This window comes from Lutjanus erythropterus, chromosome 7, assembly GCF_056507025.1.
Source record: "Lutjanus erythropterus isolate fLutEry1 chromosome 7, fLutEry1.hap2, whole genome shotgun sequence".
Classification (NCBI taxonomy): domain Eukaryota; kingdom Metazoa; phylum Chordata; class Actinopteri; order Lutjaniformes; family Lutjanidae; genus Lutjanus; species Lutjanus erythropterus.
Window position 1 is genome coordinate 18,546,146 of NC_139323.1, and position 18,286 is coordinate 18,564,431.

Sequence of the window (18,286 nt, forward strand, 5' to 3'; positions counted from 1 at the left end):
AGGGGGCTCTACAGAGAACCTTTATCTATTCCATGGGTTTTATCTAGAACCTACTTGCAAGGTTCTCCCAAGAACCTTTTTATATTCCAAGGGTTTTATCGCTCTCTTTTATATGTTCCATCTAGAACACACTCAGGGGATCCTACTGGTAACTGTTTTATATTATGGTGCAAAGAACCCTTGACAAACTCTCGATTAAAGTGTTCTTCAAGGATTTCAACGGTTCCTGAATAACTCTAATGGAGCCCTTACTCTTAAAAAGATCCCTTGATAAACCCTTTCTTCAAAAAATGGTTCCTGAGAAGCAAATGGTTCTGGGTAGAACCTCAGCCCTTCAGAATGGACCCTTCTGGAGCCATTATTCTAAGAGTGTTAAAGACTCGGGGTACACTATTGGCACAGATGCACAAGGAAGATTCTATATATAAGATATAACCATACAATTATGGCTGAACCATTGAATTCAACATGCTGTAGTTACTGTGGTGATGGTCAACTGCCCTTTAATGTGGGATCAGTGCCTGGTGTGACACATTGAGCTGAGACTGATAATAGATCACCTCACCACTAAATGACAAGAGCTTTCTTGCCAATAAATGTGCTAAACTGACACTTTGTGGCAGTTTGGCAAACTCAAAGGTTTTTGGCCACTCCCCCAACTGACCCCACAGTATTAGTTTCTAGGCGGGAGGTCAAATGTGGGTGAACGGGGCTGGTAGAGAGGACACTGGCGAGACATCCCAAATGACACTGGACATCATTGAAAGAATGCTAACACTGATCACATACCTAATGTGTTGTATTAGGAGAGTCAGCTAAAAATAAATTAAAATAAAATAAACTGGGACGATTGAAGAATTGTTGCTAGTTTATTGATTAATGAGTAATATACAAATAGCACACAAAGCAAAATCTGTAAACAAATTTAATCTCATGTGTATCATGCATGAATTGTAACATGATTTGGGTTCTTTAATAACACAATTTTAAGATTTACATGCAAAATGATTGAACAATTGAGTTAAGATTTTCTGAGTGGCAATTGAAATCTCAGTTAAAAGACCAGTGTGTGGGATTTAGTGGCATGTAGCTGAGAATGCAGATTGCATCAAACTTGCCTCACGCGCCCCTTCCAAGTGTATAGAGAATGTACAGTGGCCACAAAACTTATGAAAAACACAAAAGGCCCTCTGTAGAGTCAGTGCCTGATTTGGTCGGGGCTACTGTAGAAACATGGCGGTGCAACATGACACCTCCATGGAAAAGGACTTGACCCCTCTGTAGGTAAAATAAAAAGCTCATTCTAAGGTAACAAAAACACAACAATTCTTATTTTCAGGTGATTACACACAAATGAAAACATACTTTTGAATATTATATCTCATTTCTGCCATATTCTGTAAATAGATCACCCTAAATCTTAAACACTGGACCTTTAATGTGAAACGCTGATCTGATCTTGTGGCACCAGTAACATACAATGACATACAAGTTTCATTTAATAATAGCAAACATTAAGTTGCAGTATTTGAAGTAATTTGCTGCAAAAATCAAGTCTCAGAAAAAAAGCAAAAATCAAAATTCAAATGCTGGATTCTCTCTCTCTTCCCATGCTGCCGCATCATTCATGATTGGACTTCCTGCAAAGAACAGACATAAAGATCAAGGAGAATACACTATTAATGCTACAATATGGTGAATGTGTATGTGTGAAACTGTACAGCATCATTACAGGAGGTCTCACCTCTTTTCTTACGTCGCGTCAGAATCAACAGAGCCAGTCCTATCAGAGCAAGTGGCACGACAGCAGAGGCTGCTCCTACACCCGTGTACAACAGCAGGGCAGACCCCAGTGGTATGCCTTCCTCTGGAGCAGATAAACATCACAGTAAATACAAGTTTCTATCTTTTTTTTTTTTACCCTATCCTCACTGCGGGTTAGTTGATCAGCAGGTCATTCAACACTATTTTAAATGTGCCCTCCCGAGCGCCATGCAATGCTTGATGGATTAGCACAAACATGGGTTATTGGTACAGACATGTATGGTTCCCAGATGATGAATCCTAATGGTTTTGCTGGTCCTCTGACTTCTCTAACACCACCAGCAGGATCCCATTTGTAGTTTTTAGTGAAAAGTCTGAAAAAGTATTCATCAATTGTCATGAAATTTGCTGCACACGTTCATGTCCTCCTCACTATAATCATGTTGATGATCATTAAACCTTCCCTCTAGTACCAGTATCAGTTGTGGTACTAAGATCTTATATTTGAATAATAGTAGAAATAATATAATAAAATAAACTAAAATTAAATTAAATAATAAATTGTTAAAAGTAAAAGGCCAGGGGCCAAGCTGTCAATCAATTGGCTTTGGGTGGGCCTTCCTGCCCAAGCTGACTCATCAAAATATAATCCCCAAAATGATATGTTAAAAAAATATGTATCTATATTTGTATTTATTTTCTAGCGTTTTATTTGTCTTTATAGGTACACATTTTTATTTATTCATTTTTATTTAGTCTCGCTTTTATTTCATTATTATTATTATTATTATTATTATTATTATTATTATTATTATTATTATTATTATTATTATTATTATTATTACTACTACTAAACACACTCATTGTTCAAGATGGCTCCTTCTACAGTATAATATAATTGTTAAAACAATGATAATTATTGTGGAATTCCAAAAGAAGAGATGACACCCGTGTAGAATATTAGATTATTTGGTTTTTATCACTAATGAATACAAGCGAATGCATTTTAATGAAGAGCAAATTTTAGATGTTTAGCATATTTCTAGGTACAGCAGATTAGTAATAAAGTACTGAATCATATTTTTTTGATGTAAAAAGTAACCAGTAACTATCAGTGTGGAAAAATCTAGTGCAGTATAAAGAACAATATTTACCTCTGAAATGTAGCGGAGTAAAAATATACAGTATCATGAAAAGGAAATGCTCAAGTAAAGTACAAACATGCCAAACTTGTACTTAACTAGAGCACTTGAATTAAATGTACTTACTTACTTTCAACCACTGGCCACTGTCCGGCCAATCAATATGCCCAATGTTTTAGTTTATGACAAAATACCTGCAGAACATCAGCCTCAGGTGTAGCAGTAAATTAAGATGGTGAACATGGTAATCATTATATCTCCCTAATACTGGCATTCACTGTGAGTGTGTTTGCATGCCCACAAAAATCTATTTACCTGTGCAGGTAGGCACGCTCTCAGTCCAAACCCCAGTGGAGGAGCACAGCAGCATATCTGTGCCATTCAGGGAGAATCCTTCTTCACAGGTGAACAGACACTGGGAGCCAAAGCTGAAGTTCCCCAGAGGATGGGAGCAGTTCATAGACAGGGGTAAAGACAAGGCACGGATGGTCTTACACTCTACCGCTGAGACATAGAGAGGACAGAAATTTAAAATTACCATCATTAGAGCAGCTGTTTGAATACCAGAACAGGAAGACACATTTAGTAAGTTTAGTCTCAATTTTCATCTTTGGGTGAACTATTCCTTTAAAGTAATGGTGGGCACTCACGCTGGCAGGTGGGTAGATCCTGACTCCAGTGGCCTGAGTTGTTACATGTCAAATATGATGTTCCTTTTAGCCAGAAACCCTCATTACAGTCAAAGTCACAGTAGGAGCCATAGCTGAACGGGGAGTGAGGATGGCTGCAGTTCATCCTCCCATGTTGTGGAGCCGTGGCCAGCAGGGGGCATGACCGTGCTTCAAATAACAAAACATATGACCATCAGCTTCAAACCAAAATAACACAGAAATAAACTGCATAAAGGGTATTTTCCTCAAGGCCTAACATCCAAGTTAATGACATAGCTGGTATGCTGATTATGATATAAATGAATGTATGGACACATGTAAACCCATATTCTAAATTGTCGGTGTACAATTCAGCTAACAGGAGGGACTATATGCCAAGTGCAATTCTCTAATATTGTGATTAATTACCCAGACAATGAGGTATTTCTCTGCTCCATCTGCCCAGGGAGGTGCACTCTGTGTCAGCTGTCCCATTCAGGACAAAACCCTCCTTGCAGGATGAACTGCACTGAGAACCAAAACTGAACTCTCCATGTGGAGCAGAGCAGACTAAGAAGCCATGATCAGAGGAGTGCAGAGTGGGACATCTCTTAGCTGGAAGAGACACAGACACAGAGAAGGACAAAGATATTTAAAAACCTTACTTTAAATGAGTACACCAAGGCAAATTCTAATCAATCATGTTGATACGCCAAATATAAGTATTGCATCTTGACCTGAATCTGAATTTTACTTGGTAAAGAGGTCCAGTCATGACATCCAAATCATATGAACTCTTCTGTGGATTATGATTAACAGATTTTGGTAGAGATTATTTTTACCCAAGCAGTGAGGGATGTCTGCACTCCATGTGCCCAGAGAGGTGCACTCTGTGTCCACCGTCCCATTCAAGACAAAACCCTCCTCACAGGTTGATGTGCACCGAGTACCAAAACTAAACTTTTCATGAGGGTCAGAGCAGGATAAAGAGCCATGAGAGGGAGAGTTCAGAGTGGGACATCTTTTAGCTGGAGGAAAACAGAGAGAGCGGGGAGAAACCAAGGCATTTAAGAGTTTTACGTGGTAAAGGATTACAGACAAAACCAGGCCTAGTGCATTCATGTGCTCCTTGGATGGTCCCACTTTCTGAGATGTGATATTTCAACTTTGGTTTGTTCATGTGCGTTTATGTCATAAAGTAGAAACAACATGGGTGCTACTAAAAGCAGAAGGGATGACTTATCAGGCTTAATGTAAATAAATAACATTTCTAATTAATCTTTGTCACTCTATGTAAACAGCAACTAATGGTAACAACTTGTCTAGTGATGCATGATGGGAAGATGGCAGCCTCCACATCTCTGTCACTGAACTCTATCTCTACCTTATACTGTTTGTAATCACTGCTCTTATTGCCAGGAATTATGACAGAATAATTTAAAATGGAGATTTTAACATTCATATCAACAACAGCGTCGAATCACTATCTCTGATCTTTACTGTGCGTTCTTTGAAAGCACCCTATTCGACGCTGGGATCACAGATGAAGGTTTGGTTCAGAAACGATTTTCAGATGCTGCAGCAGAAAAAGAATTCTCTGAGCTTGGAGGTTTTTATGATCCATGTGCTGTGAGCTGCTCTGTAGATGAAATGGTTACTGCATTCAGTAACGACCTGAGTCGCACACTAAATGAAGTTGCAGCATTAAAGGTTAAAAATCAATCACATATTAAAACACCTCCATGGCTAAACCACACTATCCATGAGCTCAAAAGATCTTGCAGAGCAGCAGAAAGAAAATGGAGAAAGGCGAGACTAGAGGTCCACCATATCATCTATAAAGAACACATGGTAACATAAAACACTATTCACACTGCCAGAAGGGCCTACTTTTCTAAGATCATTACAGAAAACAAAAATAACTCTGCAATACTCTTTGACAGACTACTCACCCCAGCACCCAGCCTTGGCTTTCCAAGCCAAGCCTCCGTCTCAAAATGTGAGGAATTTGCAATGTTCTTCAACAAAAAAATCACAGCATTCAGAGTCACTATTGCTACTGCTTTATCCCTGCATTCAAGCTCGGGAAAATCAGGCAACCATGAGCAACTTCAGCAGAATCTTGATCGCTGATCTTTGTAAGATTGTCACCCAGCGCAATACGTCATCCTGTTGTCCTGACCCAGTCCCTTTCCCACTCTTTAACATTACCTTCAACACCCCAAACTCAAAATTATTAACTAGAAAAAGTCATTTTCCAACAGATAAACAATTTTATTAATGAAAACAATAAGTCAGGTTTTAGAACTAACCATGGAACAGAAACTGCCCTCACAAAGATGGTCAGTGATCTGAGAATTAGTGCTGATGCTGGTAAAGTCTCACTCCCGGTTCTCTTGGATTTAAGCGCTGCGTTTGACACAACAGACCTTGAAATTCTCCTGAACCACCATGAGCACTATGTTGGACTCTCTAAATCAGTCAAAATCATACAAACATATATTACAGGAACAATTTACAATTCGTCTTGGGAACCATGTGTTAGGTAAATATGACGCAACCTCTGGTGTTGCACACGGGAGCTGCATGACCAATCTGTTCTCCCTATACATGCTTCTTCTCTGTGATATCATCAGGAAATATAATGTTAATTTTCTAACTTTGCTGATGATACAGAACTGCATTTATCTGTAGAGCTGAATGATGTAGATGCTGTATGCTCCCTCACTACCTGCCTGTCAGAAATAAATAACTGGATGACTGTTTAAGCAGAGGGAATTTGAGAGACTCAAAACTGAATGGAAAAACTGTTAAATCCAACACTGTGTTCATTAAATCAACAAGCTACTTCTTATCAAGGATTCCTGCACTTCTGTTCAGTGTAGTGAAAACTACTGTGGAAAAAAAAAGGTCCATTGTTTTAAATTCTATAGGAAATGTAAACATCTGCCCCTTTGGCACTTTACTTTTATTCAAATATGGCCCTTCTAAAAAACATAATTGAACTGACCTGCTCTAAACCACTAAATTGAGAGTTCTTCAAGAGATAATCAAAAGATTGTAATATAAAGAAGTGTCATTACCTAAGCAAGAAGGTATGTCTGTTTTCCACGTGCCCAGAGAGGTGCACTCTGTGTCAGCTGTTCCATCCAAGACAAAACCCTCCTCACATGTTACGTTGCACAGAGAACCAAAACTAAACTCCTCATGAGGATCAGAGCAGAATAAGGAGCCATGAGAGGGAGCGTTCAGAGTGGGACACCTCTTAGCTGGAAGGTATAGGTAGATGAACAGATATTTTAAAGCTTCATGGGATAAAGTGTCACTGAAACCATGAAATTACAACCTCTTAGTGAATAGATTTTTATGCCAACATGTGTCATTTATTTTACCCAAGCAACTTGTGTTGTCTGTGCTCCATGTGCCCAGAGAGGTGCACTCTGTGTCAGCTGTCCCATTCAGGAGAAAACCCTCCTCACATGTTATATTGCACCGAGAACCAAAACTGAACTCTTCATGAGGATCAGAGCAGGACAGTGAGCCATGAGGGGGGTTTAGTGGATTACACTTCTTCACTTAAAAGAAATACAGAAACCGGGGGGAGACCAATCACATAAACATTACACATAAAAATAGCAAAACAGATAGAACAGACTGTACAGTATTTATTCTCATACTTATTTATATTTAAGCAGTTAGTCATCAGTGGTCATACCTTGACAAACAGGAAGTGCATGACTCCAATTGCCTTGTGAAGAACAGGTTGTCATGTTTGTGCCAATCAAATCGAAGCCTTCCTCACATTGCACAGTACATGTTGAGCCATAACTGTGTGCTCCGAGAAGATCCTGGCATTGCATGGAGGCATGGAGGGGAGCCTTTAGACTGTTGCACTGGACCACTGGAGAGGAAGACACACTTTTACTCATCAGAGCAGTGTACAATTTTGTGTAATTTCAGGGAGCCCTGACATGATATCTGTGACCCACCTACCTTCGCATGTAGGTGTGGGTTTACTCCATTGTTTAGAGGCCAGACAGGTGAGTGTGCTGTCTCCGGTCAGGTAGTAGCCTTCTTGGCAGGTGAAGTCGCATTGTGAGCCGTAGGAGAACGGCTCCAGAGGGTGGACACATGTCATGTTTCCCGTAAAAGGAAACAAAATGGGGGCGCACTTTTTCACTGTGGTGGAATACAGATATCAATCACACATTGTCCACGCAATGGAAATGGTGTTCGTACAGCATACAACAGTTTGGCCAACTGTATGTTATGACTTCACTTTCACAAACATAATGTGAGCATGACGTGGGGGTATGAATAAGCACACTGACAACTGACATAATATACACTCAGAGGAAACAGCAACTGCCTTTCCACATTAAATGACAATGTTGTTTTCCCAGTGCAAACCTAAATGAGTGTGAAGTAAAGTGATAACAGTTGTGACCTTGATATGGTCTGCTGCACTGTCTGGACAGGATATGACTACACACTGAGGCCAGCTAAATATTAGGAAAAGGTGGCTGGCAAGCTATTAACAGAAGTCAGTTATCACAGAAACGAAATGCATGAAAAGTATTTGACAAAAATGAGTCAGACGGTGATATTTGATTGTTTAAAGGGCAACCTCTGTATTTTTAACCTACTCTCTATTTTCCCATGTTTTGTTTGAGCCATCAGTTGCAAAATAGGCTGCAATGTAATCTTTATGAGCAATTGTACCCATCAATTTAAGTCCACTTACAGTAGACTTCTTGTTTTGCCACTGACAGGCTCTCATTGTTATTCTAAGTGTCTAAATGTCTCTACGGAGTGTTTAAGAGTGAGATACATGTTTTAACCAGAAACAGTTGATTTATCATTCTCGTCAAAGCCACTGGACTCCATTCAAAGAAACAATAAACTATCATTGTAAAACACACTCCATTCAAATTTGACAGATAGAAACAAAATAAAACTCACAAAACTTTGTCAAATGTAGTAATTTTTCATCCCTAAGTTAGTTAAGTCATTTTTCACAGTTAGCTTGGTACATACTGATAATAGTATTTACCATTCATTTTGTCCATAGTGTTTTTGAGCATTTTGATAATCACACCAGTGTCTTAGATAACCATTAGCCTTTCACCAGCTCTGATTTGGTTGAAATAAATCCTTAATGCATAGCATTAGATGTGAAAATATTCTGGTTATAAGCCTATATACTTTGTTATTGATTTCACCCCACTGCTTCTCTGATGCTGGACTGCTTCTCTCGTTTTTCTCCCAATATTTTCGTATCTAACACGGTAAATTAAGGGTTTATTTCAACCAAACCAGACTTGGTGACCAGTGGAAAATTGAACCACCATGGTTTTGGTGAGGTTTATTTTGTTTCTGTCGGGTTTGAATGAAGTGTGTTTTATGAGAATAAAATTACGATTTATGTAAATGGAGTCTGTTGGCTTTGGCGAGGATGATAAATCTGCTGTTTCTTGTTTTATAATGTTTTTAGACATTCATAATAACAATCTCAGCCTGTCAGTGGCAAAAACACTCTTAGTGGAATCCATATAGGATTGTTACTGTTACTGTACTGGACCAATTCCAAAAACTGTTGTCCCCATTGGTCACTTAGACACAAAAACATGAGAAAATAGGGCCCAGGTAAAAAATAATAATAAAAGGTAACCTTTAAGCTAATGATAGAATTTAAAACACGTTTCTGTGTATTTTTACACTCAAACTTCACCTGTGCATGCTGGGACACTGGCTGTCCACTGGCCAGTGTGGTCACACCGTATCTGGTCCTGTCCACTGGGTTCGTAGCCTTCATCACACCTGACCTCACAGGTGGAGTTGTAGCTGTACGGTGCAATAGGGTGGCTGCAGTTCATGCCTCCTGCCCTGATGTTGGTGTGGTTCAGAGCTGGACACTGTTCGACTAAGACAGACAGCAATAATATTTTCCTTGTGACTATGAGCCCTGAAATGACTATTGTTTGGACTTTACCGATTTCCAGTTGCCATACCTTGACACAGAGGAACTGGGTGGTCCCAATGTCCACTGGCTTGGCATACCAGTTGGGGCGTGCCTACCAACTGAAAGCCAAAATCACAGTGAAAAAGGCAGGAAGAGTTGAAACGATTGGACCCATGTGGGTAAGAACAGTTGTGAGAACCTTGTTCTGGATCCAGCAAAGGTTTGCATGTGATTGCTACAGAAAAAAAAACAAAAAAAGATATTATTCAACCCCTGTGGGAGAGAGGTCATGGTTGGTTTAAATACACATAAATATAAATGCAACACTTGTTTTTGTTCCCATTTTCATGAGTTGAAGTAAAATATCTAAGACTTCTGTGATCATGAAAGGTTAATTTTTTTCACAAATTTATTAAAATCTGTGTTGAGTATGTCAGTGACAAGATAATCCATCCACCTGACACATGTGGCCTATAGAGATGCTGATTTAAGAGCCTGATTACTGCACAGATGCGCCTTGGAGTGGCCACTCTAAAATGTGCATTTTTATCTAGAAAAAAAACATTTATTGGGCACTGAACGGTGGCTATTTCACATATGGCTACAGGTAACACTTTTATTTCACAGGAGGACAAAGTCATGACCCACCCAACACTATTTCTGATTGGCTTACCCTGATATCTAACCCTAACCTTAACCAATGACTTGTAGAAGATGACAAGTACTTGCCAATTAGAGGCAGAGAGAGGTGAGTCATGACTTTGCCCTCCCGGGAAGAAAAATTAGTATTTGTTGCCCTTTGTCAAACAGCCATAGTTCACTACCTAACAATGTCTTTTTTTCAAGACAAAACTGCGCAGTGGATGGATTATCTTGGCAAAGCAGTGGTCCTCACTAACATGAATTTTAACAGATCTGTGAACAAAATTTGAGAGAAATAAACCTTTTGTGTGCATAGAGGTCTTACATCTTTATGTTTTTGTTAACTGTATATTATTAATGTTTGCTCACCCTCTTCACAGCGTGGCCCATGGAAACCAGGGTGGCACTGGCAAGAATAGTTCCCTACTGTCTCAACACAGTCTGCATGGACACCGCAGGAATCCTGTGTACAAGAGTCTACGGACATATATAGAAAGATCTCAAATGCTATAATAATTCAACAGGTGTCAGTAAATGTGTCCACTGAACACATAACACATAAACAGTGTTTTACCACTGTAGCAGATGGTTCCCTTCTTCCTCAAACAGTTTTCATCATTCCACTTGGCAGCGTCGATGTCTTTCTTGATGTAAATCTCCACACAGTTCTGACCTTCCTTATTGTCCGGCTCCCCTGCCGCCCATGTCTGAGCCTCTTTTGAGATAATCTCAGAGGTTGGATTCCAGATCCACCCCTCACCCATTCTGATAATGTCTGTCCAGTAATATTTTCTGTTTCGTGGCACCAGATCGTTAAGGAAGTCAGCCTCCTCCTGGTTCCGGACGGGGACCACGTCTTTGAAGTGCTCCTGGCACCACACCTTGGCCTCATACCATGACCGGCTTGGACGTGTGCTGTAGTTGTAGGTCCATGCATGTACTCCTCCTCTGCTGTTCAGGTCTAAGATTAGGTATAAGGTAAAAAAAAACTGGGGAAATAAAAAATATAAAGAGTTTGGTGTCCTTTAAAATATGCAGTCTTACCTTGGGCAAATGCAATTAATGCAACTATCAGCACAATGTGATGTAGGCCAACTGATTCCTGAAGCATCTGAAATTAGAAAAAAGATTTTCTTTCCTCATAATTGCATATGAATAATGCATGTAAGAATATACAAAATTTGCACTGTTATTTCACAGGTCTTACCCTTTGAGCTGTCTTCAGTCACTCTCACAAGTTATTGCGTTTACTCTGCTTTGCTGACAATTGATGGCAGCACAGAATTTAATGTCTTTGAGTGAGTAAGTCAATGACCAATTTTGTAATATCACTTTGACCACAACTTCCTTTCAGGAAGGGCACCACTCTACCACCCATAACACCCTGGGAACACACAGATAAACATGCACCCAGACACAATGACACACACACATGCAGACACTCACCGGTAGTCAAACTTCATCACTAGAATTAATTTTATTTGATTAAATGTGTCATAAATGAAGACAAAAGAAAAATGCAGCTCTAATTATTAAATTACTAAATGAATGCTGATTTTACATGTGCATGAGCTGATAATAAATTGATGATAAAAAAAATGACAAACTTTATATCCATGCAGTATACCCAAATTAAGCTTTAACATACAGTATATTAAATAAAATACTTAGCTAACAGGGTACCACCTTACAATAAGACTATCCTTATAAATTTATAAATGGTTTACCAAATGGTTTACCAAATTTACCATTTATAAATGGTTCATAATTAGGTTATTAGTTAGGTTGTACGCACTTTATAAATCATTAATCAACAATTACAAACAAGTTATAATACAGTTTTCATAAGTATTTGATTTGGGCTCACTATTTGGCAAGATCTTTTTTTTTTTACTATTAAGATATGCTTACAGTGGTTAAATGCTGGTAACTTACTAACAAATATCCGATTAAGCTGACAGGCATAAATGCTGCTCATGGAGGAGATGAAGTAAGCTTAATAAGCAATAAATAGAAATAAATGTGGCCTCACTACTTGGCAAGCAACAAATCGCTCTTGCCCTTTTTATTTCATGTGTTGCAACAGTCTATTAAAATATTAATAAATAATAAACTAATAAAATATTTACAACCTAATTAATAACCTAATTATAAATCGTTTATAAGGACAGTCTTATTATTTCAGTTGGGTCATTAAATCTATTTTAATGAGACATAAATGAGGTTCCAGTTGTCCTTCATGCCTCACTTGTCACTTCTTCAGGCTGCCTGCAAAGGACAATAAGACTGATATTAAAGGGACACGGTTGCAGTTAATAACCATACTGAATCACAGTCACAGTAAAACACTTTAGCACTTCAACAGAAGCTACAAATTTGTAAATTGTAACATTTTAGTACATTTTAGCAAATACTAAAATGGGTGGGGCTGCTTTAGACAAGTACATTTCAACACTGACCTTTCTTGGGCAAGTTTCTTTCCTGTGAGAAAAACAGACACATTCACTACTGGGGGCTGTTGCAATAAAATTCTGCAATAACATTGCACTGCTTCACTATTTCTGTGAAGTGTGATTGGGAAACTGACTTTTTCTGCGTTTCATCCAGCAGAAACAGATGCAACAGAGAGTAGAACAGGCTCCACACCCAGCTACGGCCAACAGAGCCTGTTTATAGCCTGAGAAAATATAAAACACAGTCATTTATCCTGAGTCATACAATACTTGACTAAACAAATTACTACTACAACTACTACTGCTGCTATGGCCCGTTTTAATAATAAATGATTCATTCAGAAGCAAAAGCAGCACAGTCTTGTTTTGAAATCTATATAAATATATACATACAACTTTTTTATTATGTAACTTTCATAATTTCATACACATACTTGCACATGCAGGTCTTGGGCCACTCCAGACCCCTGTGACCCCACAGGTAACGGCTGGTGAGCCTATCATCAGGAAGCCTGAGTAGCACTGAAATCGACAAGTTGAGTTGAATGCTTGGTTTCCTCCTGAGCAGCTGAGGTTTCCATTATCAGGCTGAGACAGAGGGAGGCATAACACAGCTGGGGGCACAAACAGGTTAAAGTTCACCAGGGATGCAGTTATATAACATTTAATATTAGCATTACATTGTGAAAATGGGATGTTTAATATTTTAGAGCACATACATGCTGATGCAAGTATTTTGCTCAGTATTTTGAATGTGATCCTCAGCCCGGCCTCGGGAAACAGAGGAAACAGATGTGGGACCTCTGATGACTGTGTTAAATTTCTGTCTAAAACTAAAAGTGGATTATGTGGAGGATATTCTGTGGGAAGATAGTAAAAGGTCCATGCATCATAATATGAGTGTGTGATGTGATGGCGGAAACAAGCTGTGAACACAACAGGAACTGTATATTGCTCCGATGACCCATTACTCTTAAACCCTAATAGTCTGAAACATTGGACTGAAAGCCCATTTGTCCAACAGCCTGTAATTCTGAAAACAAAATCTGAATTAAAAAATATAAATACACACTCTCCCCACAGTTGTTAGTTCAGTGACCGCTGGCCCTCTTCATGGTGAAAAAAAAAATCAATGGGGTTTCTTTCTGGCCTCACACCAAACAATATTTCAAGTGACCTTACTGTCTTAGAGAAATTTCCAATGTGGAATAATGCCGAAGTTTTACCTCATTTGGTACGCCACCCGAGTCGTTAAATGTAAGATGATCAAAAACTTACTGAGAGCCATCTTATTAACCTAGTCTTTGTGTGATTTTGGCCGTTCTGGTAAAATCAAACAGGTCTGAAGTTAGATATTACTGTTAGGGGTTCACCCTCTGCACTTTTGTCAGTGTTTTCTGCAAGTGTGAAGGGTCTGATTAGTCCCCCCTCCCCTGACTCTGGATAGGCCCTTTCTTCTTGGAGCCACAACAGGTTCTCCTACAAGCTTGGAAAGGGAGAGCGAGTCGTGTTTTCAGTCTACATACCACCAAATCGTACACACTGGTCCTTTAATTTCACAGAGCGTTCTCCTTACCTGTTTGGCACCTGTCTCCTTCAAAGCCAGGTTCACAGAGGCAGGTTACGTTTCCCATGGTCTCCTGACATTTCCCTCTGCCACACAATGTCGCATTACATTTGGCTGTCTCTGGAAAAAGAAGTACACTGCTAAAACAACCTCTACCACTTGAACTCTAACAACCATCATAAACATTTGGCTTGACATGGCTCTTTGAGAAACAGGACTTTTGGTAAGCATATTCCTCAAACTGATTGGTGGGAGTGAACCACAACAGTAAGGGGAAAATTAAAACTGAAATTTGCTATGAAGTTCAGCTCAACTGTTTTATGAGCATAGACCAAAAAGAAATGAGGTCAACTGTCCAATCATAGCTGAGCAACTGCAACTGGAAGTAGACATGGTTACGCTCAGTTATGTTTACCACATATTAGCAAATACTGAGTACAGTTAGCACCCACTGTTTCAAAAATGACAAAAATTTGTTGGTAAACTGTGGTGAATTGTAAAATTAAAGTGACCAAAAACTCTCATTTGCGCTTACTTGTAACTCTCAAGTCAGCAGCAGTTGTAGCAGGGATAATATTAAGTGTATTAGGATTAGGGGTTCACCCTCTGCACTTCTGTCAGTGCTTTCTGCAAGTTTGAAGGGTATGTATTAGTCTGAAGTTACAAAGCAGTCCACACTTGAGATAACAATCAAGCTAATTTGCCAATATGTTTCACCTAACTAGCACTGATTTAGTCGGCCAGCCAGCTCACATGATTGCATGAGGATGCATGAATAACCTTTAACCAATAACCAAAGTAAATGTTTGTTTTCTCTGGATAGGCCCTTTCTTCTTGGAGCCACCACAGGTTCTCCTGCAAGCTTGGAAAGGGAGAGCGAGCCATGTTTGCAATCTACATCCCACCAAATCGTACACACTGGTCCTTTAATTTCACAGAGCGTTCTCCTTACCTGTTTGGCACCTGTCTCCTTCAAAGCCAGGTTCACAGAGGCAGGTTACGTTTCCCATGGTCTCCTGACATTTCCCTCTGCCACACAATGTCGCATTACATTTGGCTGTCTCTGGAAAAAGAAGTACACTGCTAAAACAACCTCTACCACTTGAACTCTAACAACCATCATAAACAATTGGCTTGACATGGCTCTTTAAGAAACAGGACTTTTGATAAGCATATTTCTCAAGCAGATTGGTGGGTGTGAACCACAACAGTAAGGGGAAAATTAAAACTGAAATTTGCTATGAAGTTAAGCTAGCCAGCTCACATGATTGCATGAGGATGCATGAATAACCTTATTTCATCGTTGTGCAAAGTAAATGTTTGTTTACAAATAGATTAATTTATGTTTGCTTTGCTTGTTTGATGCATGTTAATGTGTATTTCCAGACAATAACCCCCCACCCCCTCAAACCTAGGACAGATAAACTAGACTCTGGATAGGCCCTTTCTTCTTGGAGCCACCACAGGTTCTGCTACATGCTTGGAAAGGGAGAGCGAGGCGTGTTTGCAGTCTACATGCCACTAAATCATACATACTGGTCCTTTAATTTCACAGAGCGTTCTCCTTACTTGTTTGGCACCTGTCTCCTTCAAAGCCAGGATCACAGACGCAGGTTATGTTTTCTATTGTCTCCTGACATCTTCCTCTGCCACATGATGTTGCGTTACATTGTGCTGTTAAGAAAAAGTGCAATACTAAAACATCTACTTCTTCTTAAACTGTAACAACCATCAAAAACAAGCATCACATACCTTTATAACAAACAGGGAATTTTCGACTGCCACATTTCTCATCATTCCACTTCCCTCGGTTCTGTCTTGTGCTCACATAGATCTCCACGCAAAACTCTGTGCTGTGGTTGTTGTTGGGCTCGTTTTGTGCCCATGAATTCTCACCAATCCACGTGCTATTATTACCAATCCAGGTCCATGTTTCATTCTTGTGGTTTTTAGTGATTCCAATCCAATAATATGGAGATCGATATCTGTTTGGCAGCTTAGAGACCAGATAGTCATTCTCTTCTTGGCTTTGGATGACCACCATGTCTGTGAACTTCTTCTGGCACAATTCTCGGGCCTCGGTCCAATTCATTGTCATGTTTTCGTAGTGATATGTCCAGCTCAAGGCAGTCTCAGCCAAGCAGCTACCTTTTTTTTTTTTTTTTTGAAAGAAATAAAGTTAAGGATAATTCTCATGTCATAATTTCTCATGACAGAGATCATGCACAGTGTCATTTACAGCCACTTACATACATTTTACTTCAGTGTTAAAACTAATACTCACCAAGGAGGAGGATTAATGTCCACTTCATTCTCACAGAAGGACCTGCAAACACCTGTTGTCTGTCCAAAGACACAATAATCAGAAGACAAAATATTGATGAACATCATCATGATAAATAACAGAATAAGAATTTGCTTACTTACCAAAAATTTTTATTTTAATATAGGAGCATTAAATAGTTTGAAATTAGCTTGCAACCTAAGTCAAATCTTTGTTTTTCTAATCACATCAAACAGAAAACATTTCACCACAGTAATGCGCTACAGAAAATGAATGCTAGTTTAATGCCAGCGTCAGGCATTTATATTTCTCTCAGGTCATACAGTTCAACATTTTCAAAGAATAGCTGGATGTTTACTCTACAAAGTGAATGCAGGTGATGACTGAATAACTGATCTCATGACTTAAGTCACCTTCTGGGAAATGTTACCTGATTGTGGTAAAGGTGGGGTCATGGGCAGTTTTTTCAGTCATGCATGAGAGAGAATCTATACAAGGGAATACAAACAGTAAAAACATACCTCAAATTACGGTAAAGTAAGGCACAGTGAGGGTCACCATTGAATCTTGGAGCCAACATGGAGAAACAGTTCTTTCAACAAAAGATTAATGCCAATGTTGCAAGATTTGTACAAAACCTATTAAATATGGATGTTTGATCAAATAAAATATATACATAACATAATACAGACAGAGTACTGTATAAAAAAGTTCCTGAAAATATCAGGAATAGTCATCTCTGATGCAATATTCACAGGAAATAATTTCCTCAAAATTCATCCAAATCACTCGTTTTACTTAACCTTCAAACTTAGTACTGTTTCCTTCTTTTGGTTATATGTACAGCTTATAAGTTGTTTGGTGCTGTTATCGTTTTGCATTGAATGTAATATGTAAAATCCATAAAATATGTCACTTTGGTCAGTAGTTTACTCAATGATAGAAAAGGCATCCCCTAAGGAAAATAGAGGAAGTTTAATGCAGTGGTTCTCAACCACGAACCCCCAGAATAATTATGTTTGCGCAGGTATATAGTTTTAATTTCTTGAGCTGTATTTTGCATGCTTTTGGGTGCTTGAGCTTTAAATTGAATGTCTTTAAGGGGCTGATGTTATTGAGGGCTGCTTCCTGACCTTGTTCACTCCCAGAAATTATCTCGCTGCTTTAGGGGTCCTGACCCCCCAGGCTAAGAACCACTGGTCTGGTGTATAGCCTAATTTTTTCTTCAAGGTTAATACACTTAGTGCCCTGCTTGGGGCACTCCAGTCAAAAACCTCTTGACACACCCCTGTGGGAACCACTGATGTAGCTGAAAGTTTTTGGTGACATGTTGTGAAATCAAGTTTTTAACAGCAAATTAACAAGGGACACAATGCCCACCCTGTCGCCTTTATTCTTATGTAAGATATCAGACCTATTTCTGGTTCCACTGAAGTGCTGACATGTAAGATTTCCGTGAAACAAACAATGGTGATGGCCCGTAACCCAGCAGTGTAACCCCTCATCCTCTGCATACCTCTCACTGTTATTCATCTCTGTCCTGACAACTATAATGGAGGTCACAGAAACAACAAAGGGTTTGTTTCTCCTCGGAAAAAAAATTTTGCTTGGACCTCTGAAACAACACACAACATCCTGCAGTGCCAGCAGAAATGCCCCTGCTCAGGGCAGGAGGTAAAAGCTGGCTGACACAGTAATGCACTTCTACTGTTGGTCACCTTCTGAACTGCCTTGACATGGAATTGTAGGATAACTTATTTTTTTAGTAGAATTAAATGAATAAATGTTTTACTGTATGACATGCATGTAAGATACATGTTGC

At 39.2% G+C, this 18,286-nt stretch overlaps 2 protein-coding genes across 3 annotated transcripts; both read right to left on the reverse strand.

Annotated features, from left to right (window-relative positions):
- Window positions 1–850: 850 nt before the first annotated feature.
- selp (selectin P) lies at window positions 851–11,523 on the reverse strand. 2 transcript variants are annotated; one of them, XM_084723041.1, is made up of 16 exons: window positions 11,368–11,523; window positions 11,205–11,271; window positions 10,735–11,121; window positions 10,530–10,637; window positions 9,568–9,753; window positions 9,288–9,479; window positions 7,550–7,735; window positions 7,272–7,457; window positions 6,949–7,131; window positions 6,640–6,825; window positions 4,399–4,584; window positions 3,986–4,171; window positions 3,557–3,745; window positions 3,222–3,410; window positions 1,745–1,867; window positions 851–1,640 (listed from the first exon to the last, which is right to left on the reverse strand). In XM_084723041.1, the coding sequence occupies exons 2-16, from the start codon at window positions 11,269–11,271 to the stop codon at window positions 1,576–1,578; spliced, it is 2,619 nt and encodes an 872-aa protein (XP_084579167.1). In that variant the 5' UTR covers window positions 11,368–11,523; the 3' UTR covers window positions 851–1,575. The 2 variants fall into 2 exon arrangements, with proteins under 2 accessions (XP_084579167.1, XP_084579166.1); XM_084723040.1 differs by lacking the exon at window positions 4,399–4,584 and having other exon boundaries at window positions 851–1,867.
- A 757-nt stretch (window positions 11,524–12,280) lies between these two features.
- On the reverse strand, window positions 12,281–16,518 carry LOC146323895 (L-selectin-like). The gene is made up of 9 exons (XM_084723046.1): window positions 16,465–16,518; window positions 15,933–16,328; window positions 15,750–15,854; window positions 15,133–15,243; window positions 14,190–14,300; window positions 13,048–13,227; window positions 12,748–12,837; window positions 12,620–12,641; window positions 12,281–12,428 (listed from the first exon to the last, which is right to left on the reverse strand). Exons 1-9 carry the CDS (start codon window positions 16,490–16,492, stop codon window positions 12,398–12,400), a joined length of 1,074 nt encoding a protein of 357 aa, XP_084579172.1. The 5' UTR covers window positions 16,493–16,518; the 3' UTR covers window positions 12,281–12,397.
- Window positions 16,519–18,286: the final 1,768 nt, after the last annotated feature.

Coding starts and splice junctions, on each gene's coding strand:
- selp (XM_084723041.1), bottom strand. CDS start 11,271: ATGCTTCAGGAATCAGTTGGCCTACATCACATTGTGCTGATAGTTGCA. Junction 11,122..11,204: donor ATTAATTGCATTTGCCCAAG/GTAAGACTGCAT, acceptor ACCTAATCTTAG/ACCTGAACAGCAGAGGAGGA. Junction 1,868..3,221: donor GAGCGTGCCTACCTGCACAG/GTAAATAGATTT, acceptor TATCTGCTCCAG/AGGAAGGCATACCACTGGGG.
- LOC146323895 (XM_084723046.1), bottom strand. CDS start 16,492: ATGAAGTGGACATTAATCCTCCTCCTTG. Junction 13,228..14,189: donor AGGAGACAGGTGCCAAACAG/GTAAGGAGAACG, acceptor TTGTGCCCCCAG/CTGTGTTATGCCTCCCTCTG. Junction 12,642..12,747: donor CTGGATGAAACGCAGAAAAA/GTCAGTTTCCCA, acceptor TTTTTCTCACAG/GAAAGAAACTTGCCCAAGAA.